We start from the raw sequence: 24,151 nt of genomic DNA on the forward strand, positions 1-24,151 counted from the left end.
CTTTAGCAGCTTCTGCTTTCATGCTCATAACGAGTTTTTTCCTTCCATCCAAGTTGGTATCCAATGACTGTATCATCCGCAAAATGTCTTGTAGCTTATCTCTTGCCCAAACAACACCAGTGTCCTCAGCAGCAGAGGCCACTCATAGACTTTAAGGTCAGAAGGGACCATTATGATCATCTAGTCTGACCTCCTGCACAATGCAGGCCACAGAATCTCACCCACCCACTCCTGTAACAAACCCCTGACCTATGTCTGAGCTATTAAAGTCCTCAACTCGTGGCTTAAAGACTTCAAGGTGCAGAGAATCCTCCAGCAAGTGATCCATGCCCCACGCTGCAGGGGAAGGTGAAAATCCCCCAGGGCCTCTGCCAATCTGCCCTGGGGGAAAATTCCTTCCCGACCCCACATATGGCGATCAGCTAAACCCTGAGCATGTGGGCAAGACTCACCAGCCAGACACCCAGGAAAGAGTTCTCTGCAGTAACTCAGATCCCACCCTATCTAGTGTTCCATCAGAGGCCATTGGGCATATTTACTGCTAATAGTCAAAGATCAATTAATTGCCAAAATTCGGCTATCCCATCATATCATATCCCCTCCATAAACTTATCAAGCTTAGTCTTGAAGCCAGATATGTCTTTTGCCTCCACTGCTCCCCTTGGAAGGCTATTCCAGAACTTCACTCCTCTGATGGTTAGAAACCTTTGTCTAATTTCAAGTCTAAACTTCCTGATGGCCAGTTTATATCCATTTGTTCTTGTGTCCACATTGGTACTGAGCTTAAATAATTTCTCTCCCTCTCCGGTATTTATCCCTCTGATATATTTATAGAGAGCAATCATATCTCCTCTCAGCCTTCTTTTGGTTAGGCTAAACAAGCCAAGCTCTTTGAGTCTCCTTTCATAAGACAGGTTTTCCATTCCCCGGATCATCCTAGTAGCCCTTCTCTGTACCTGTTCCAGTTTGAATTCATCCTTCTTAAACATGGGAGACCAGAACTGCACACAGTATTCCAGGTGAGGTCTCGCCAGTGCCTTGTATACCGGTACTAACACCTCCTTATCTCTACTGGAAATACCTCGCCTGATGCACCCCAAGATCGCATTAGCTTTTTTCACGGCCATATCACATTGGCGGCTCATAGTCATCCTGTGATCAACCAATACTCCGAGGTCCTTCTCCTCCTCTGTTACTTCCAAGTGATGCGTCCCCAGTTTATAACAAAAATTCTTGATCTTAATCCCTAAATGCATGACCTTGCACTTTTTACTATTAAATTTCATCCTATTATCATTACTCCAGTTTACAGGGTCATCCAGATCTTCATGTATGATATCCTGGTCCCTCTCTGTATTGACAATACCTCCCAGCTTCGTGTCATCTGCAAACATTATTAGCGCATTTCCACTTTTTGTGCCAAGGTCAGTAATAAAATGATTAAATAAGATTGGTCCCCAAACCAATCCCTTAGGAATTCCACTAGTAACCTCCTTCCAGCCTGACAGTTCACCTTTCAGTGTGACCCATTGTAGCCTCCCCTTTAACCAGTTCCTTATCCACCTTTCAATTTTCATATTAATCCCCATCTTTTCCAATTTAGCTAATAATTCCCCATGTGGCACCGTATCAAACGCCTTACTGAAATCGAGGTAAATTAGATCCACTGTGTTTCCTTTGTCTAAAAAAAATCTGCTACCTTCTCAAAAAAGGAGATCAGGTTGGTTTGGCATGATCTACCTTTTGTAAAACCATTTTGTATTTTGTCCCAATTATGATTAACCTCAATGTCCTTAACTACTTTCTCCTTCAAAAATTTTTCCAAGACCTTGCATACTACAGATGTCAAACTAACAGGCCTGTAGTTACCCGGATCACTTTTTTTTCTTTTCTTAAAAATAGGAACTATGTTAGCAATTCTCCAGTCATACGGTACAACCCCGAGTTTACAGATTCATTAAAAATTCTTGCTAATGGGCTTGCAATTTCATGTGCCAATTCCTTTAATATTCTTGGATGAAGATTATCTGGGCCCCCCCCCATTTAGTCCCATTAAGCTGTTCGAGTTTGGTTTCTACCTCGGATGTGGTAATATCTACCTTCATATCCTCATTCCCATTTGTCATCCAACAATTATCCCTAAGCTCCCCATTAGCCTCATTAAAAACTGAGGCAAAGTATTTGTTTAGATATTGGGCCATGCCTAAATTATCCTTAACCTCTACTCCATCCTCAGTGTTTAGCGGTCCCTCTGCTTTCTTTGTTTTCTTCTTATTGATATGGCTGTAGAACCTTTTACTGTTGGTTTCAATTCCCTTTGCAAGGTCCAACTCTACTTGGCTTTTGGCCTTTCTCACTTTATCCCTACTTGTTCTGACCTCAATAAGGTAGCTTTCCTTGCTGATCCCAGCAAGCATGCCCTGTTTTGATTTGCATCATGATGCCATCTGTTAGCAAGCTTACTTAAATATCTTGATCAGTCACTTTACCATGTGTTAATGCCACCTCTTGAGAACAAGGTGAATTAATTGAAAGTTGAGCCTCTAAGTCAGTTGGAATCTTCTAGAAAGAACATTGTATGTATGTGTATCTTTGTTAGTATATTAGGCCGTCAGTGTACATGGCGGTTTGCCAAGCACATTAAACAAGTTCAAAGACACAGTCCTTGACATGTGGAGCTTACAAGCTAAATTGACCAGACGAACATACAGAAATTACCTCTGAAGGGAGTGGGGGAGGGAGAGGAGGATTCCCAGTCATTAAACCTCCTCCCCCAGCACAAAGAGACTAGATGCACAGCTATGAGGCTGCCTGAAAAATTGGCCTGCCGCATTTAAAAATGCCTTTTTTTCTTCTATAGCTGCTAGATTGTTTTATTTCTGGGACATTTCATTTTTCTTTTCTTTTTGTAGTTGTTCAGTTTTGACTGACATTCCCATTTAAATGCTAACCTAGCATCACTAACAAAAGTAAGAATAATTATTCTTTCCTTTTTTAGAATTTGATTTCATTGTGTTTCACATTTTTCTGAGTAAAATAACTCCATTAAGTAGGTTGTGTTTTGTAATGTAGCCATAAGTATCTGAGGCTTAAGCCTATTGGAAACCAGAAAGTCTTTTGTTACTGTTCTAATAAGTTAGTGCTTTAAAATGTTGGGCTATTTTTTACATTATTTGACATTATTTGACCAATAATTGATCGCTTATTTTCGGACCGGCCAATGCCCAGCCCTAGCTGGGATTGTGCAAAATTTCACGTGGAGCCAGGGCACCATGAGCAGTGAGTGGCAGCCCAGACTATCTGCCCTGAGTATGTACCCAAGGGATCTGGATGGGTTTGTACTCAGGGCAGCTAGCCCATGTCGCTGCTGTCCATGCTACTGCAGCTACACTTTTTTAAGTGCGCTCGTCCAAGTCGAGCTAGCACAGGTATATCTAGGCGAGCCGGGAATCACGCCCCCAGCTTCAAGGGTAGCTGAAATCTCAGACACACACTGTTCCGTCTCTTAGCAATTCAACCTTATTCAATCACAGTCAGCAATTCCTACAGCAGATCCTTGAGAAAAATATCCAGAGTTGATTTAAAAATTGCCAGTGATAGAGAATCCACTACGTCCCTTGGTAAGTTGTTCCGATGGTTAATTACGTTCACTGTTAAAAATATATGTGCCTCCTTTCTACTCAGAAACCCGTGAAAACTAAATACCACCCATTGGGGTGCCTCTAGGAGCCAGTAATACTTCCCCGCTCTCAAACACTCCAGTGTAGCATAGACACTTCCTGCTTCGATGGAGTGGGTTTTTCCATCAAAGTAGTTAATCCACCTCTCTAAGAAGTGGTCGATGGGTCATCAGAAGAATTCTTCTGTTGACTTAGCTGTACCTGTAGTGGGGGCTAAGTTGACATAAGCACGGCACTCGGGATGCAAAATTTTTCACAGCCCAGAGCAATATAGTAAGGTTGATCTAATTTTTAGGTGTAGACTAGGCCTCTGGTTGCGTATAACAAAGACAATTTTTATTAGGGGGAGAGGGAACACAGCATTAATTTGGGAAAACACTACAACAGTGGTTCGAAAGTATGCAAACAATAAGTAAAACCACGCACCCTCAATATCTTGGGCAGTGTCCTTTGCCTCAGCTTGCAGCGTGATAGCACAATAGACGAGAGTCCCTTCAGTACACCATTGCCGGTTTCTCTCTGGTGCACTCCACTCACGGTTTGTTGTCCGAGGTCATTGGAGCCCCAGAGTGCAAGGGGGCATTCAGGCTGGTTCACCTCCAGCCCTGGAGGAGGGTGGGGAGCTGGAGGGAGGGAGTGATGCTGCCAGTTGCCATTGTTGATTTTACGGCTGCTCTGCTGCATCCTTTGGTCCAGTCTGGCCCTACGGTGTCATAACCACCTGCCTCCGCTATTAACAGTCACAGCTGCTGCGGCGTCTCTCACCACACTGCCTTTATCCACCATGCCATGAGCCGAGGTTCCACCGCCCAGCCAGGTTCTCAGTCATCTCCGCTATAGTGATTTCTCAGGGTCTTAAATGCTTCGCTGCTGCCTCTGCTTCCTTGTTTTCATCGCAGTGCTGTCCACACCACTGGGGCTAAGGCTGAGCCCCCTGGACCTACCGATCACCAGAAGAGACAAGACACTTGGTTGAAGCCACTGATCTGTCTTTAAACACTGGAGGGGGAGGATCAAATGGACTCTCACGTAGCATCCTCAATGCAGAGGAGAAACAGCTTCCCCGCCCCCTCTGACTTTCACTTGAATTGCTGCCCCCACGTTCAGTGAGTGAGGTTATTGTTACGGTAACCGCTCAACAAGGGCATGTCAATTATAGGTCTGCTTCCCTTTAGTCATGCAGGAAGGATAACAAAATTTCATTACCCCTGCATCCAAGACTTAAGTGAATTTTAATCCAAAAACAGCCAAAATTAATCTCCTTGGCAAAGCAGATGTGTCTGTTGGTCACCTGGGCAAAATAGATGTGCCTATGCAAATAAAGTCTGCCCATGAGGTAGTTTCCTCCAGTTCATCAGTATATGGCAGCAGAAAGCTCATTCAGACGACTGCCTTATATTAGCAGGTTAAGATAACTTGCATCCAAGAGTATTAAAAGAGCCAGCTGAGCAACTGGCTGGACCATTAATTTTGATTTTCAATAAGTCTTGGAGCACTGGGGAAGTTCCAGTAGAAGAAAGCTCATATTGTGCCAATTTTTTAAAAAGGGTAAGTGGGATGACTGGAATAATTGGATAGATTAAAAACTGGCTGATTGATACGTCTCAAAATTGAATTGTAAACAGGGAATCATTATTGAGTGGGAGTGGTTCCAGGGGGGTCCATATGCTATTTAACATTTTTATCAGTGACCTGGAAGAAAACATAAAATCATCATTGATGAAGTTTGCAGATGACCCAAAAATCAGCGGAGTGGTAAATAATGAATGCAGACCAATCTGGATCGCTTGGTAAACTGGTCACAAGCAAACAATATATGTTTTAATATTGCTAGAGGTAAATGTTTACCTTTAGGAATAAAGAGTGTAGACCACACTTGTAGGATGAGTGACTCTGTCATGGGAAGCAGGGATTCTGGAAAAGGTTTGAGGATTGTGGTGGATAATCAGCTGAACACGAGCTAAGAGTGCGATGCTGTGGCCAAAAGAGCTAGTGCAATGCTAGGATGTGTAAGCAGGGAAACTCAAGTAGGAGTAGAGAGATTATTTCGCCTCTGTATTTTGCACTGGTGTGTCCACTGCTTGAATGGTGTGTCCAGTTCTAGTGTTTTTCTGTGTGAGTTTAAGATAAGAAATCTTCATATAATAAAACCATGTGGTTAGTTGTAATGGTATGATATGTGGAGATGCCACTGATTTATGACAAGACTGAGTGATAGCTGTGCAGATCATGAGGGTAGGCTACAAGTTATTTTGATTTCATCATAGTGTATAATTTACGGGTGTAGATTTTATTTTTGTTTTGGATAAATTCTATACTTTTGTAGCTGTAATCTCAGCCACATACTGTTCAGTCCCTTAACAAATCAACTTTATTCAATCACAGTCAGCAATTCCTACAGCAGATCCTTTAGAAAAAATCCAATTTTGATTTAAAAATTGCCAGCGATCGAGAATGCACTACATTCCTCAGTAAGTTGTTCCAAGGATTAATGACTTTCAGTGTTAAAATATATATGCCTTGTTTCTACCCAGAAACCAGGGGAAACTAAATAATCATGTTTGCATAGTATTACGTACTGGGACTTTGTAAACAAAGACAAGCACTGTACACTCTGCATTGCTAAGCCCCTCTGTTATGTAGAATTGTTCTGGTGAGGAATAATTTTAGACAGTTATCACAAAGGTGCCTTTGCTATGTGTCATGAACTCCTATGCCCCAAACCCTCTTTCCTCAGAACTGATTCCCTGGGAAGCCTGGATGTCTCTCAGTGATCTTAACTGTACTTTACTTTTTGTTCCATGTCTGTACTGCCGTTGCCCTAGACAACAGTCTCATTTACTACATAATGTGAATTCTGATGTATTTACATGCTATGGAGTTTTTAATCCAAAGGGTTTCAAAATACAGGAGAGTCTGAAAAGTTGGAAAACTGGATTTGCTGATACCCTGTCACATCACAGGTACTTAACTTTCCAGCCAAGAGTATATTCTACAGTACAAACCTGCTAAGAATAATCATCTCATGTACACTTAAAAATTATTCAAGACAGAACAGAACTAGAAGATGACACTGGGTCATTTAAAAGGAAAATCCTAGTGCAACCTTAGCTCTGGAGCAGACTATATTAAATGTAGTGCTAGCCTGAAGCATTGAACTCCAGTCAAGGACTAGCATTGTTTGGGAAAATGTGCTTTTGATTTAAGCAAGAGATTTGGATGCTGAGCAATCACAGGGATAGTTTCCCTCAGTCTCCAACTGTTCACAGAGTCTTATGCATTCATGCATCACTAGTTACAGTAAGTGTGTTTGCCGGTTCAGGGAACTTTCAGGACCTGATTCTCTGCTGCCTAGTACATTTTGAGGCTACTTAGCAGCCCCATGAACAATTACTTTTTCCTCTTCTTTCACAAGGGCGTTTATGTCACAGAGGGATTCTCTGGTTAGAGAGGGGTCCTTTCGAGATCAGAAAATAATCATCGTGCATTTAATAAGGCTTTTGGTACTGTCTCACATGAACTTCTCATAAGCAAACTAGTGAATATAGCCTAGACAAACCTTCTGTAAAGTAGGTGCATAACTGATTGGAAAACCGTACTCAGAGAGTAGTTATCTCTGAGTCAAGCTGGAAGGGCATATTGCAGGAGGGGGTTCCACAGGGAACTTTTCTGGATCCGGTTCTAAGCAATATCTTCATAAATGGTCTGGATAATGACATAGAGAGTACACTTATAAACTTTTTGGAAGATACCAGACTGAGAGGGGGTTACAAGCGGTTTGGAGGATAGGATGAGAATTCAAAATGATCGTGGCAAACTGGAGAAATGGTCTGAAATATATAGGATGAAATTCTATAAGGACAAATGCAAAATACTACGCCTAGGAAGGAAAAGCAGTTGCACAAATATAGAAGTGACTGCCTAGGAAGGAGCACTGCAGAAAGGGATCTGGGGCTTATAATGGATCACAAACTAAATATGAGTCAACTGTGTAACACTGTTGCAAAAAAAAAAAAAAAAAAGCAAACGTCTTACTGGAGTGTATTACCAGGCGTGTTGTAAGTACAACATGAGAATTAGTTCTTCCACTCTACTCAGACTTGATAAGGCCTCAACGGGAGTACTGTGTCCAGTTCTGGGAACCACACTTTGGGAAAGATGTGGACAAATTGGAGAAAGTCCAGAGGAGAGAAACAAAAATGATTAAAGGTTTAGAAAACATGACCTATGACGGAAGATTGAAAAAACTGGTTTCAGAGTAACAGCCGTGTTAGTCTGTATCCGCAAAAAGAACAGGAGGACTTGTGGCACCTTAGAGACTAACCAATTTATTTGAGCATGAGCTTTCGTGAAGTGAGCTGTAGCTCACGAAAGCTCATGCTCAAATAAATTGGTTAGTCTCTAAGGTGCCACAAGTCCTCCTTTTCTTTTTGAAAAAACTGGGTTTTTTAGTGTGGTGAAAAGACTAAGGTGAGACTTAACAGCAGTCTACAAGTACATAAGATGTTATAAATTGTTCTCCGTATCCACTGAGGACAGGACAAGAAGCAACGGGCCTAAACTGCAGTCAGGGAAATTTAGGTTAGATATTAGGAAAATCTTCAAAACTGTAACGGTGGTTAAGCACTGGAATAAATTGCCTAAAGAGGTTGTGGAATCTCTGTCACTGGATGTTTTTAAGAACAGGCTAAACAGACACCTGTCAGGGATGGTTTTGATAATACTTAGTCCTGCCTCAGTGCCAGGGACAGGAGTGGATGTCCTACATTTCTATGATTCTGTGTCAGATGTTTCTTTGGTAGCTTGAGATTTGTTGACCAACTGCAAAGGGATCCGAAAAGAGCCACAAGAATGATTCAGCATCTGGAAAACTTGCCTTACAGTAAGGGACTTGAGAAACTCAATTTATTTAGTTTCTCCAAGATAGAGTTAAGAGGTGACTTGATCATGGTCTGTAAGTGTCTACATGGGGAGGAGATTTCTGGTTGTAACCGGCTTTTCTGTCTAGCAGCCGAAGCCAGAATGAGAGCCAATGCCTGGAAGATGAAGGGAGACAATCTCAGACTGGAAGTAAGCTGCCAATGTTTAGCAATGAGGGTTATTAACATTTGGAACAAAGTACCTAGGAGTGTGCTGGATTCTCCATCAACAGGAGTCTTTAAGTCAAGACTGTATGTTTCTAAACAATACCCTCTAGCTCAACCCCAAGTTATTGGGCTGGACGCAGGAATCCCTGGGTAAGCTTCTCTGGCCTGTGTTATACAGGTCAGACTAGATCGTAGTAATAGTCTCTTCCAGCCTTAACATCCATGAATGTATGAACCTACAATGATAATTACTGAAATATACCAGAGAAACAGGGGGCAGCAACTCTGACTGTACAAATCTAAAATAAAAGCTAATGACAGGCACCATCTTTCCCACGCAGGCAGCTCCCGCCAGTGAGAGATGGGCTCATCACAATACACCATGCTCACCTTGCCCAGGGGCACCAGGGGGTGGGGCTGGGTGCACGCACGTACGTGCAGTGGTTCTGGAACACTTTTAATAGTGGGGATGCTGAAAGCCAGCCCCCTTACTGCTGTCTGCCACCCCTTCCCCCAAGCTGGGGCCGGGAGCAGACAGGGGCAAGGGGGCCGAGGCTGGGGACAGGCGTGGTGGCAGGAGCTGGCAACAGGAACCCCAGGCCGGCGGCCAGCACCCTGCGTAAAACCTGGGGGTGCTGCAGCACCCCTCGCACCCTTAGTTCCCACACCTGTGTGTGTGCGTAGGTGCATGTTTGCCGCCATGATGCCCCCCGGGGGACAAAGGTGCAGCTCCCATCTCTGATGGCGCAGGTGCAGTTCTGCATGCAGGACAAGACATGACGGGGAGCAGATAAACTCTAGAGCCCCGTGGCCGCATGCAACAGCACTAGGGTCATAGATGGGAAGGTTTCCCAGCATCCCGTCTCCAGAAAGCATCCCGTCTCCCGTGGCTTGCTGCCCACTTGGTGGTAGTGTGATGTAACGAGCTGGGATCAGCATGCCCGGCTGGAGGAGAAACGCCAGCCCAGTGCCTGCTAATCTGGAGAGCCGGGACAGCCCTTCAGCAAGCCCCACTCGCACCAGCGCCCTCCGGAGCTGTGGCTGCCTGTGTGCTTCTCCGAGTTGCGCTTAGAACTGCATCCTGGAACACAGCACTGCTCTTTCTACCCTCGAGATGCCTGACAGGCCCCCCGTGTGCATGGGTCCTGTTTGGGACACGCGAGCCATTGGACACACAGAACCCATCTGAAAATAGTTACCCCAGTACATCCCCAAATGCGTAGTGCTCATTAACCTATGCTAATGAGTGATTACCATATATGGTAATACTAGTAGCTGGAGCTGCACAAGGTCGTTAGTTGAATGAAGTCGTTTGGAGTGTATGTGTCTGTTCCCTCACTGATGGGCAGGGGCCCCCGAGTGCCGTCGGTGGCAGCATGCTCTGCTTCACCCAGGAATCTCCATTCCAGCCCAGAGCCAATGCCGCATTTCGCCTTCGAACTCGTCCTGGCAGCAGCTAAAACCGAGAAGTGTTAATAGCTGCAGGCAGAGTCCCGCACATCTGAACTGCAGGGGCTTCTGTTCTGTAGGCAAGAGGATACTGGTGAGGTATGGTGTGGCCGAGGGCTTTCCTCCCTAGGGCCTGTGTCCGACACCCTGGGAAGACAGCTGTATTCCAGTCTGTCCTGTGCATCTTCATCAAACTGCAGCTACATTTCAAAGGCAGAATCTTGGTCAAAAGCAATGATGTCAAACAGGAAGAAAGAGACAGGAGATTTACCATAAAACAAGTATTAGAATCAGCAAAATCCTTGTTTGACTTGTAAGCTGAGCAAAACTGACTTGAAAGTGGAACTGGGTTGAACATTTTCAACAAATTGTGTTTTCTTTGCACTATGGTGTTTCATCGAGGCCAAAATGTTTAGGACAGGAAGTGTTCCGAGTTCCACGGCTCTCTGGCCACTTCTGATGAGACAGAGTGTGACTGGCTGGCCACCTTTTTGTTTCATGAAAACTTTTAAGAGGTTTTGTTTTCATTCCGATGCAGAATGTAAACACGTTCTGAAACCTTGACAGTTGTCATGAAACAGGCTTGTCGTCCTCCAGCCCACTCGACCTCTCAGTAGTGGAGAGGGGTTTATATAGTCGGCCATTCACAGAGCCATTTCCCTGACTAGAACCATGCCAAAGGCAGGCCTGTACAGCAGCGCGATGCACCCCATAATCAAAGAGAGAAGCCGATTCCTCCAGCCTGTGCACTGCTGCCAGCAGGTGGATCACTGCCACAGAACCTCCTGCATCCGTAGCAGGACTCCCACTCCCAGGGAACCGTTTGCAAACAAGCAAGTTCAAACAATAGTGTCTCTTTCATCTTGGATCCCCAAAGCCTCCCGAACGCTCCAGCCCTCCACAATGGATCTCTGAAGAGAAGATGGGACGAAGGAGGGCCCCAAAACTCCACCTATTTCCAGTTAGAAATGTAAACAGCAGTTCCTTCCTGTTCCCACTGTAGGGAATGTTATGGAATGCCTTCGCTAGCAGGTGGGTCACCTGCTCCACTGGGGACAGTAGTGGCCTTTGCCTGTACAGGAGTGAAGAGGCGGGCTTGTTTCTCTGACTTGGTGTCTGCTCTGTATGCTGGAGAAAGCTGCTCTCTCCACTTCTCAGTGGGTGTGTTTACACAGCCAACTCAGGCTTGCGGGGCTCTGCTTGCGGGGCTGTGCAGACTTCCGGGCTCGGGCTGGAACTCAGGCTCTAGGATCCTATGAGGCGGGAGTATCCCAGAGCTTGGGCTCCAGCCCGGAAGTCTACACAGCAATGAAACAGCCCTGCAGCTGGCTGGCATGGGCCAGCCGCGGGCTTTTCTTTGCTGTATAGACATACCCCGTGAGTGAAATATTTTTCAGGAGGGAGATTTTTTTCTGCTCACATAATGATTGTAACAGAGTTTTATTCTGATGCAGCCAGCTGTTAGCAATTAGCAACTTGATCCACCCAGCCCAGCAAACAGGGATAATGCTTTCCTGCCGCTCTCAGGCTTTGCTATTGCCTGGGGTTTTGGTGCCAATGTGGGCCTTGCGCTCCAGGTATGGCAGTTTCTCTGGGGGTAGATGTGTGACAGCAGGCTTAGAATAAAGTCATAACAAATACAGCCAGGTGTTCTGGGTGCAGTGAAAAGCTCTCGTGGGCCCTCCACACCAGAAAGAAAACAGGAGAGAGAGAAAACCACTGCTAAACCTATCCAGCAGCATCATCCAACCCATGCTACCAGCCGGGAGTAAAGTCTCGGGCGCAGCTTTCACAGTGGCTTTCATGGGCTGAGATCAAACCCCAAGGGAAACCCCCCTCCTCCAGTGCTGCAGAGGAGCACGCTGTATGTACAGGGATTCCAGTCCCCGGGGCTGCCCCCTCAACGTCCCTTGCCAATCAACAGGCAGGAAAGGATAACCGGCGTCTGGGGCCACCTCAGGCAAAACTGCAAATATTGCCCCTCCCACAAAACACGTAAGGATCAGAAATTAAACACTTCGCTCCCCCAGCTCATCAACACTAATCCCCCTATGGCAGCACCCTACATGGCCCACCCAGAACTGTTAGGTGCCCACCGGCTAGACCAGTACCTGATACCCCAACACACAAACCAGCAGGCAGAACAGACCGACCAGCACAAAGCCCAGCCCCCTGCCCAGGACTGCTCCCCTCGCAGAGATCTCCTCACAGTGACAGCTAACGCTGAGGCAGCCTCTCCCCGGGTACAGGCTCAGCAAGCGAACACGAGAGGGGAACTGGGGCACTAGGCTGAACGCAGCAACTGTGCAGCGTGCAGAGCAGAGGGGCTTGGGGCAGAGAGAGACGCTTTCTAGTCCAGGGCCCCAAAGCCAAGGGGTGAGAGGAGCTTCCTCAAACGCTCAGAGATCGCATTAGGCATCTCAGCCAAGTGTGCTGCAGGAGAAGGGAGAGGCAGCAGAGAGGCTCTGGCAGTCGGGAGCTGCCTGCTAAGTGCCAGGGAGCCAGTGTAACACGCACACACGGCCCTGTGCTGACACACTCCCTGGTGTTACAGCGTGATCTCGCGCTCTGGTGGGGAGAGACTAATACCCATGGAACCAGCCCTCCGAGAGGGGAAGCGGAGTGTGGGAGCTGCTCCCCATGCTGCCCATGCACTGTGACCTGCTCCGAAGAAGCAGTCACTCCAGAACCTGATGAGAGTGCCCTGGTTTCACGCTCTGGTGCTCTCAAAAGGCCTGCGTGCCCCCACTTCCCTGCTGCTTCTGATGTCCAGGCTCTAGCCCCTACTCCCACGTCTTCTCATGGCTCCAATGTGTTGCTTCCCCAATCCCTCATCGCCACCTCCTCAATCATGGCCCTGGCCCCACTACTTGTCTCGTGAGCTCTTGCCTTGATACCCTGCTGCCCCTTTGCAGCATCTGGGCAGGCTGCGTGCTGTCCAGCCAACCTGCCTCCGAACTGCACCCAAGGACTAACTCAACGTGCTCATGCCCTCCACCTCCTGCTTCCTCCAGACACCCAGGCTGGACCTGCTGCCTCCCTGGGGCGAGGGTTCAGTTGGCAGAACTCAAACGCCACCCTGGCTTCTCCATGCAGCCGTGCACATGGGGTCCCCGAGCCCGGGCTCCAGCCCGAGCCTGAATGTCTGTGCAGCAATTAAACAGCCCCATGGTCCCAGCGCCACGAACCTGAGTTAGCTGACATGGGCCAGCTGCAGGTGTTTAATTGCAGTGTAGACATGCCCTCTCTGTTGCTGGCTCCTGCCAGCCCCACAACACCACAGAGTACAGCATAACGCCAGGCCGTGGTGACTGAGCCCAGGAGCTGCTCCGAGCAGGAATTGGCAGCGTGGTGGCAAAGACACTGTAGCTTGCTGCCATGGGAACTGGGGAGGAGTGGGGGACTACAATGGTGCAGAAAATGGGTGAAGTATTTTCCACTGTAGACCTGGCCAGGGTTAGTCCCCCACCTTGGGAAGAACAATGGTCTAGCCAGCAGATTAGCCACACACCTGAAACAAGAGCCATGTCCATACCTATTTGCTCTGCAACTTTGGATAAGTCAGTTAGCTTCTCTGTGCCCCACTTGTCCTGTTGGTGTAGGGGGCTGCTTGTGCACACCCGGTCTGTAAGGGCCTGTGAGACCTACGTATGAGAAGTGCAAAGTAACAGCCCCATCGTATAGTCAGGAAAGTGTGAAGCTCAGAATGGTTGAGTGGCATGGTGCACTGGCCTTTTCACATCGATGATCCCTTATTTAAAGCCAAAAATGTTCATGGTTCCATTATATTTACTATAAAATTAAGAGTAAAAATATATCAGCAATACCCAGCGCCTCGTCTAGGGGTGTGCATGTGTTTTGGGAGGTTGACAGAGAATATTTGACTCTTAATGGGTGTGAAGGGAGTGGGGGAGCCAGATTTTCTTTGCTTTAGATTGTAATAAATTTTCAGTGATGCCCCTGACAGCCTTCTGTGACCCCCTCCTGCACTGATGTACTGCATTAGGGTTAGGAATCAGGAGACCTGGGTCCTGCATTTGTGACACAGATACTGAGAAGTCCCTGTGGACAAATCACTGTAAACATAAAATATTCTTACTTCATACTCGCTTTCCTTGGGACAGTGCATATCAGCATGGCTAATTTACGGGCGTATCACCCATGAAACTGGTTTTGCTTGATGAAAGTGAATGGTAGTGACTGCAGCTTTATCAGGAGTGTACTCCTGGGATCACTGCAGATAAACTTTTCAGATGACACAGCAATTGGAGTGGTAAATAATGAGGAGGGCAGGTCCATCTGAATTGCTTGTGTAGCATCCTTCTCCACCCCGTTACCTCTTTTAGCACTAACCTCCTCATGAGTTTTGATGGACAGGCCTGGGTTCCTTTGGATCCCACCTCCAGCTCAGGAGGGTGTAACTTCCCTTATTTTCTTTCCATATTAATTTGTTTGGTGCGTCTCTACTCCTCTTGGTCCTTCCTGGCACAGTCACCAGGGCCGCTCGGGTAACCCCCACTTGCTTGCCAGAGTTGGAGACTCTCAAGAAATAACACAAACACACACAATGTATTCAGCACAGTAATTATATTAAACGTGAAGTAAATATAATATAATAGTAAAACACTACTCTCAGGGTCACTGGTGCCCACGCAGGTAATACCCGCGAATTTTCCCCATCACCTGACCTGATACAGAAAACATAAAAATCAGTGTCCCATTGGTACGTGTAGTTTGTAGGGGCCCTGGATGACCTGTGATAATATCTTCTGCAACAGCAATTAGCACCTTGGCTGACTGGGTTCAGTACAGCCCAAAAGACTCACATGGGATAAGGTAGTAAGTCACTCCGCAGGTTTAATAGGCAGCAGGTAATAAAATCCCCAAACCCTTACCACTGGCTTGAGGACACCGTTCTGGGAGTCGGGAGTCTCCCAAACAATTTCCCTGATCATCTGAAAGATGGAGCTCTGGACACCTCCGAGGGCTGCTGGCCACATCCTCCTCATGCAGGAGTCTGACTGCTTCTGGTCCCAGGATTTCTGCTCCTCACAAAAGGATGCAGGTTATTAAACTTGACTAAGATCCTAACGTTCGTCTTCTACCATAGTGCTTAGACACACTCACAGCAGGCGGCAGCCTGGACCAGAGAAGTGGTGCCATTTTGTGACTGGTTTCCCTAGGGAACTGGAGAACTAACTCAGACTGGCTTGGATGGGGGGAGTTTTCCCAACTAACTTGAGACACTGGGAGTCACCTTGAGGAGGGAAAGGACCAAGCTAGGAGGTGCTGCAGCCAGAGGCTCTTTCTCAGGGGGACCCTGCATGCACCCTGGGACTCATCAGCTCACCCACAGCCAGCCATGCCCTTTCAGTGGCTGGCTTCAGACTGGCTTCTCTCCTCTCCAGTGCTCCCCAAGGGTGGTCAGGGCTGCTCTTCTTCCAGGCCTTCACTTGTCAGTCACTTGGCTCTGCCCCCCTCCTTTCTCTCAGAGACTGCCCCTCCTCTGAGCAGAGGGTTGGTAGCCATACTGGCTCCTGCCATCCTCCCCCTAGCTGACAGGGCCCCTGTCGCTCTGGTCTAGATAAAAGAAAAGGAGTACTTGTGGCACCTTAGAGACTAACCAATTTATTTGAGCATGAGCTTTCGTGAGCTACAGCTCACTTCACACTGGTCTAGATAGTGTCTCTCCACTCTCCCGCAGGGTGGCCCAGCAGACTCTGAGTCTGCCCTTGGCTTTCCCCCGAACTTCCGGCATACAGAGACCCAGGGACCTAGGTAAGCTCCTGGCGGGCTACACTTTGCTAACTGGACATTCATCGAAGCATTTAAATGTCAGAAAACAGCACATATGAGGCTCAGTGCATGATCCTAAAGCTGCTACACACTGTTTCTCCTGATACAAAATAATATCGCTCATTATCTTTTGTAATCTCAGATATGTGGGGTAGCATCTGGGAATGTACATATATTTACACTCTGTTTGTTGGGCCAATAATTCACAGGATTTTGATCTGATCAGGCTCATCTCTCGGAGGGATGTATTTGATCAGTTCTGTATTTGATCAACAAGTGCCCTACAGTCACATTGGCATTGGGCAGGACAGCATCCTTAGCTAAAGCAAGGTACTGAACACATGACAGCCTTATTGCCTCTTGGGTTTCCTTTTGCCTCCCCGTGCTCTGTGCCTGGTCTGAAAGGGTCAGCTGCAACTGCAGTCAACAGCCTCCCTAAGAGGGCAGGGAGGAGGCAGGGCCATGTCTCCATCCCCCTCCATGCTGGCCCACAGAGCAGGTGGGCGTGCACCATCCTGCAGGGGCCCCCTTATGCGAGGAAGGGTCAGCAATTACCATGTGTTTGCCGTCGGATGAGTGCAGTCAGCAGCGCTGTGTTTACTAAAGGGCTCCTTCTGGAATGGGATTGTAGAACTCTCTCTCTCTGTTATACTTCCTCTGTGGGACGTGTAAGTATTTCCAGGGCCCTCTGGCTGGCAGTTCAGTTTTTCATTTCTGTGTCTCTCTGTATGGAACAGGAGCTTTCAAAGGTTCCTTTGCAAAGTGCAACACTCAAAAGCCAGGGCAGAACAAGCGCAAGATCCTGTCTGCATGGTCACCCATGCCTTCGGACCCTACCCAGGCCACTGGCTGAATGGGATGCAGTGAACCAGGCAGCTGTCTTTTGTTAACATTGTATCATCTTTCACCATACAGCCTCAGTGCTGTAACTAGTGGGGCAGGGTTCTGCATCAGAAATACCATGTGATCCTGTAACCCAGGGGTTGGCAACCTTTCAGCAGCGGTGGGCCGAGTCTTCACTCTAATTTAAGGGTTTGCGTGCCAGTGATGCATTTTAATGTTTTTAGAAGGTCTCTTTCTATAAGTCTATAATATATGACTAAACTATTGTTGTATGTAAAGTAAATAAGGTTTTTAAAATGTTTAAGAAGCTTCATTTAAAATTAACTTAAAATGCAGGGTCCCCCAGACCGGTGGCCAGGACACGGGCAGTGTGAGTGCCCCTGACAATCAGCTTGCGTGCTGTCTTCGGCACGCGTGCCATAGGTTGCCTGCCCCTGCTGTGATGAATGCCTGAGTCATAACGCATGTGCACAAGGGACAGAGGTTGAGGTTAGGCAGGTGAATGTGACTTGAACTTTTGAGGGCTGCACTGTATAATCTTACTGGTCTTTTAAGGTAGCTTTTTGTGGCATTTCCTAGTTTAAAAAACCCCAACAGATAGGAAGCAACGACACTTTTTCTTATGGAACAGTTTCCTTGGTGGCATTCCTGCAGGATATGCTCAGCAAGACAAGAGCTCTCATAGAACCCTTGCAAACTGAGTACAGTCTTGTGTACACTGAATGTGGTAGGGGTCTGCCCTATTCCAGATATGTCACCGGAGAGAAACATCACGGGGCACCAATAGAGCGCTGTCAGATTGTTAGTAACAAACTGGCAATCGTTAGTATCTGTGTTCGCGTGAAAAGCTGCACGTTAACCCTACGGACTCTCTCGCTGGCCCGGTTTGCATTGCTACCCCAAATTGCTGTTGGGCTGGGGCAGCAGGGTTTTGGGAAGGACAGAACGGACACACTCGAAAACAGCAACCTGCCTTTGTTCCACTGTAAACAAACTGACCATTAGGTGCAGAGTAGACCTGGGAAACGCTCGCCCAGAGGGTATGAGTCTGAGAAGGTTATGAGCAAGGGGGAAAGGCCTGTTCCAAGAGGAATGCAGAGGCAGCCAGAGTGATAGGGATTTGCCCAGCTCAGTTACACAAGTCACTCAGGAGCTGCTGGCGGCAGGGCGAATGGATGGTGCTGTGAGGCTTTACAGGCTCAACTAGTCACTAAACCACATGCTGCTGCTCGCTGCCCACAGTCACTGTGCCTGCCCCTGGAGCCCCTGTGCTGTGCTCAGCACCATCTCTCCGGAGTGCAGGTCCCACAAAGCAAGGCGCTTGTGTCCAAGTGCAATCATTCTGCCCCCGTGTGTCCGCACACCGGAAGTGCAGAGACCCGGGAAGTGTTTGCCTCATTTCTCATGGCTGAGGGAGGCATGCTTTGAAAGTGACCCTGCATGCTTTGCCATAAGGAGGTGTCTGGGCATCTCTGTGATCGCTGTGTATTAAAGGAGGGGAGCGAATAAACAGGGGCAGAAGTGACTTTGCATTGGAGCTCTTAACAGGTGACCTGCCAGGGTTCATATGAAAGTGATACTGGTGTGCTGCTTTCAGAGTAGCAGCCGTGTTAGTTTGTATCTGCAAAAAGAACAGGAGGACTTGTGGCACCTTAGAGACTAACACATTTATTTCAGCATAAGCTTTCGTGAGCTACAGCTCACTTCATCAGATGCATGCAGTAGAAAATATGGTACGGAGATTTTATATACATAGAGAACATGAAACAATGGGTGTTACCATACATACTGTAACGAGAGTGATCAGGTAAGGTGAGCTATTACCCGGGGGGAGGAGGGGAGAACAAAACAAAAACCTTTTGTAGTGATCGTCAAGGTGGGCCATTTCCAGCAGTTGACAAGAACTGTGAGGAACAGTGGAGGGTGGGGGAATAAACATGGGGAAATAGTTTTACTTTGTGTAATGACACATCCGCTCCCACTCTTTATTCAAGCCTAAGTTAATTGTGTCCAGTTTGCAAATTAATTCCAATTCAGCAGTCTCTCATTGGAGTCTGTTTTTGAAGTTTTTTTGTTGAAGAATTGCCACTTTTAGGTCTGTAATTGAGTGACCAAAGAGACTGAAGTGTTCTCCAACTGGTTTTTGAATGTTATCATTCTTGACATCTGATTTGTGTCTTTTACGTAGAGACTGTCCAGTTTGACCAATGTACATGGCAGAGGGGCGTTGCTGGCACATGATGGCATATATCACATTGGTAGATGTGCAGGTGAACGAGCCTTTGATAGTGTGGCTGATGTGATTAGGTCCTATGATGGTGTCCCCTGAATAGATATGTGGACAGAGTTGGTGACGGCCTTTGTTGAAAGGATAGGTTCCTGGGTTAGTGATTCTGTTGTGCGGTGTGTGGTTGCTGGTGAGTATTTGCTTCAGGTTGGGGGCTGTCTGTAAGCAAGGACTGGCCTGTCTCCCAAGATCTGTGAGAGTGATGGGTCGTCCTTCAGGATAGGTTGTAGATCCTTGATGATGCGCTGGAGAGGTTTTAGTTGGGGGCTGAAGGTAATGGCTAGTGGCGTTCTGTTATTTTCTTTGTTGGGCCTGTCCTGTAGTAGGTAACTTCTGGGTACTCTTCTGGCTCTGTCAGTCTGTTTCTTCACTTCAGCAGGTGGGTATTGTAGTTGTAAGAACGCTTGATAGAGATCTTGTAGGTGTTTGTCTCTGTCTGAGGGGTTGGATCAAATGCGGTTGTATCGTAGAGATTGGCTGTAGACAATGGATTGTGTGGTGTGGTCTGGATGAAAGCTGGAGGCATGTAGGTAGGAATAGCGGTCAGTAGGTTTCCGATATAGGGTGGTGTTTATGTGACCATCGCTTATTAGCACCGTAGTGTCCAGGAAGTGGCTCTCTTGTGTGGACTGGTCCAGGCTGAGGTTGATGGTGGGATGGAAATTGTTGAAATCATGGTGGAATTCCTCAAGGGCTTCTTTTCCATGGGTCCAGACGATGAAGATGTCATCAATGTAGCGCAAGTAGAGTAGGGGCATTAGGAGACGAGAGCTGAGGAAGCGTTGTTCTAAGTCAGCCATAAAAATGTTGGCATACTGTGGGGCCATGCGGGTACCCATAGCAGTGCCGCTGATTTTAAGGTATACATTGTCCCCAAATGTGAAATAGTTATGGGTGAGGACAAAGTCACAAAGTTCAGCTACCAGGTTTGCCGTGACATTATTGGGGATAGTGTTCCTGACAGCTTGTAGTCCATCTTTGTGTGGAATGTTGGTGTAGGGGGCTTCTACATCCATCGTGGCTAGGTTGATGTTTTCAGGAAGATCACCGATGGATTGTAGTTTCCTCAGGAAGTCAGTGGTCTCTCAAAGATAGCTGGGAGTGCTGATAGCATAGGGCCTGAGGAGGGAGTCTACATAGCCAGACAATCAAGCTGTGAGGATGCCAATGCCTAAGATGATGGGGCGTCCAGGATTTCCAGGTTTATGGATCTTGGGTAGCAGATAGAATACCCCTGGTCGGGGTTCTAGGGGTGTGTCTGTGCGGATTTGTTCTTGTGCTTTTTCAGGGAGTTTCTTGAGCAAATGCTGTAGTTTCTTTTGGTAACTCTCAGTGGGATCAGAGGGTAATGGCTTGTAGAAAGTGGTGTTGGAGACCTGCCTAGCAGCCTCTTGTTCATATTCTGACCTATTCATGATGACAACAGCACCTCCTTTGTCAGCCTTTTTGATTATGATGTCAGAGTTGTTTCTGAGGCTGTGGATGGCATTGCGTTCCGCATGGCTGAGGTTATGGGGCAAGTGATGCTGCTTTTCCACAATTTCAGCCCGTGTACGTCGGCGGAAGCACTCTATGTAGAAATCCAGTCTGTTGTTTCGACCTTCAGGAGAAGTCCACCCAGAATCCTTTTTGTAGTGTTGGTAGAAAGGTCTCTGTGGGTTAGCATGTTGTTCAGAGGTGTGTTAGAAATATTCCTTGAGTCGGAGACGTCGAAAATATGATTCTAGGTCACCACAGAACTGTATCATGTTCGTGGGGGTGGAGGGGCAGAAGGAGAGGCCCCGAGATAGGACAGATTGTTCTGCTGGGCTAAGAGTATAGCTGGATAGATTAACAATATTGCTGGGTGGGTTAAGGGAACCACTGTTGTGGCCCCTTGTGGCATGTAGTAGTTTAGATAGTTTAGTTTCCTTTTTCTTTTGTAGAGAAGCAAAGTGTGTGTTGTAAATGGCTTGTCTAGTTTTTGTAAGGTCCAGCCATGAGGAAGTTTGTGTGGAAGGCTGGGAATTCCTCAAGGGCTTCTTTTCCATGGGTCCAGATGATGAAGATGTCATCAATGTAGCGCAAGTAGAGTAGGGGCACAATATGCAGAGCCGCTCTGCTGTTAGACGGTGAACTTCCCACAGCATTGAATAGCTCCAGAGTCAACACTAGCAGCCGGGCAAGTATTAGGATAACACACTAGCTGCTAGCCAGGAGCGAGATGCGGCCCATTCTTGTGCCAGCAGGTGCTGTTTCCAGTGTGCGCAGGGTGTTGTGACTCATTGCGCCAGGGCACAGTGCTGAGGGTCTGCAGCTCCACAAGGGCCCCGATTAGAGGACTTTCATCTCCTCTCTTTTGCTTTGTCTTTCAGAAATGTAGATGGCAGCTGCTGGCTGTGAAGGACTCGCGCCCGACTGACCCGGTGCAGCACTTCCCATTGCCCACCATGATCCTCTGCATGCTGCTGCTGGCTGCTCTGCCTGAGCCATCCAGTGCTGAAATCAACCCTGGTAGGGAGCCACCGAATGTGGGGAGGACCCTAATCTCCTACCTTGTGTGTTTTCATTTCCCCCCTTGTTTTCCCTCTTACAATGGACCCATTTGTATGAAGTTACAAAAATGGCTCCAGAGCAGCTGCCTGTGTGCCAGGTGCCCAGCCTTCCCAGAATGCAGGGAGAAACACCGCCCCGTGGAAATCCCAGCTCCACACTGGGGCATGGACATATTCCCTGTCCTGCCTTCCAGGTGGGTCTGCAACCAGTAAGCCTGTCATAGAATCATAGAATCATAGAATATCAGGGTTGGAAGGGACCTCAGGAGGTCATCTAGTCCAACCCCCTGCTCAAACCAGGACCGATTCCCAACTAAATCATCCCAGCCAGGGCTTTGTCAAGCCTGACCTTAAAAACTTCTAGGGAAGGAGATTCCACCACCTCCCTAGGTAACGCATTCCAGTGTTTCACCACCCTCCTAGTGAAAAAGTTTTTCCTAATATCCAACCTAGACCTCCCCCACTGCAACTTGAGACCATTACTCCTTGTTCTGTCATCTGCTACCACTGAAAACAGTCTAGATCCATCCTCTTTGGAACCTCCTTTCAGGTAGTTGAAAGCAGCTATCAAATCCCCCCTCATTCTTCTCTTCTGAAGACTAAACATCCCCAGTTCCCTCAGCCTCTCCTCATAAGTCATGTGTTCCAGTCTCCTAATCATTTTTGTTGCCCTCCGCTGGACTCTTTCCAATTTCTCCACATCCTTCTTGTAGTGTGGGGCCCAAAACTGGACACAGTACTCCAGATGAGGCCTCACCAATGTTGAATAGAGGGGAACGATCACGTCCCTCGATCTGCTGGCAATGCCCCGACATATACATCCCAAAATGCCATTGGCCTTCTTGGCAACAAGGGCACACTGTTGACTCATATCCAGCTTCTCGTCCACTGTAACTCCTAGGTCCTTTCCTGCAGAACTGCTGCCGAGCCATTCGGTCCCTAATCTGTAGCAGTGCATGGGACTCTTCCGTCCTAAGTGCAGGACTCTGCACTTGTCCTTGTTGAACCTCATCAGATTTCTTTTGGCCCAATCCTCCAATTTGTCTAGGGCCCTCTGTATCCTATCCCTACCCTCCAGTGTATCTACCATTCCTCCCAGTTTAGTGTCATCTGCAAACTTGTCGAGGGTGCAATCCACACCATCCTCCAGATCATTTATGAAGATATTGAACAAAACCGGCCCCAGGACCGACCCCTGGAGCACTCCACTTGATACCGGCTGCCAACTAGACATGGAGCCATTGATCACTACCCGTTGAGCCCAACAATCTAGCCAGCTTTCTATCCACCTTATAGTCCATTCATCCAGCCCAGACTTCTTTAACTTGCTGGCAAGAATACTGTGGGAGACCGTGTCAAAAGCTTTGCTAAAGTCAAGGAACAACACGTCCACTGCTTTCCCCTCATCCACAGAGCCAGAAGGCATAGAAGGCAATTAGATTAGTCAGGCATGACTTGCCCTTGGTGAATCCATGCTGATATTCCTGATCACTTTCCTCTCCTCTAAGTGCTTCAGAATTGATTCCTTGAGAACCTGCTCCCTGATTTTTCCAGGGACTGAGGTGAGGCTGACTGGCCCGTAGTTCCCCGGATCCTCCTTCTTCCCCTTTTTAAAGATGGGCACTACATTAGCCTTTTCCAGTCGTCCGGGTCTTCCCCCGATCGCCATGAGTTTTCAAAGATAATGGCCAATGGCTCTGCAGTCACATCTGCCAACTCCTTTAGCACTCTCGGATGCAACGCATCCGGCCCCATGGACTTGTGCTCGTCCAGCTTTTCTAAATAGTCCCGAACCACTTCTTTCTCCACAGAGGGCTGGTCACCTTCTCCCCATGCTGTGCTGCCCAGTGCAGTAGTCTGGGAGCTGACCTTGTTAGTGAAGAAAGAGGCAAAAAAAGCATTGAGTACATTAGTTTTTTCTGCATCCTCTGTCACTAGGTTGCCTCCCTCATTCAGTAAGGGGCCCACACTTTCCTTGACTTTCTTCTTGTTGCCAACATACCTGAAGAAACCCTTCTTGTTACTCTTAACATCTCTTGCTAGCTGCAACTCCAGGTGTGATTTGGCCTTCCTGATTTCACTGCTGCAAGCCCGAGCAATATTTTTATACTCATCCCTGGTCATTTGTCCAATCTTCCACTTCTTGTAAGCTTCTTTTTTGTATTTAAGAGCAGCAAGGATTTCACTGTTAAGCCAAGCTGGTCGCCTGCCATATTTACTATTCTTTCTACACATCGGGATGGTTTGTCCCTGTAACCTCAATAAGGATTCTTTAAAATACAGCCAGCTCTCCTGGACTCCTTTCCCCCTCATGTTATTCTCCCAGGGGATCTTGCCCATCGGTTCCCTGAGGGAGTCAAAGTCTGCTTTTCTGAAGTCCAGGGACTGTATTCTGCTGCTCTCCTTTCTTCCTTGTGTTAGGATCCTGAACTCGACCATTTCATGGTCACTGCCTCCCAGGTTCCCATCCACTTT

The 24,151-nt window shown here is 47.4% G+C and overlaps 1 protein-coding gene across 1 annotated transcript in view; it reads left to right on the forward strand.

Annotated features, from left to right (window-relative positions):
• LOC144276263 (discoidin domain-containing receptor 2-like) overlaps window positions 1–24,151 on the forward strand; it is a 123,321-nt gene that overhangs the window by 19,337 nt on the left and 79,833 nt on the right. Inside the window, exon 3 of the mRNA XM_077836232.1 lies at window positions 21,497–21,635. Coding sequence (XP_077692358.1) covers window positions 21,497–21,635 — 139 coding nt within the window. The remainder of the gene's footprint in view (window positions 1–21,496; window positions 21,636–24,151) is intronic.

Source organism: Eretmochelys imbricata, chromosome 16 (assembly GCF_965152235.1).
Source record: "Eretmochelys imbricata isolate rEreImb1 chromosome 16, rEreImb1.hap1, whole genome shotgun sequence".
NCBI classification, from domain to species: Eukaryota; Metazoa; Chordata; order Testudines; family Cheloniidae; genus Eretmochelys; species Eretmochelys imbricata.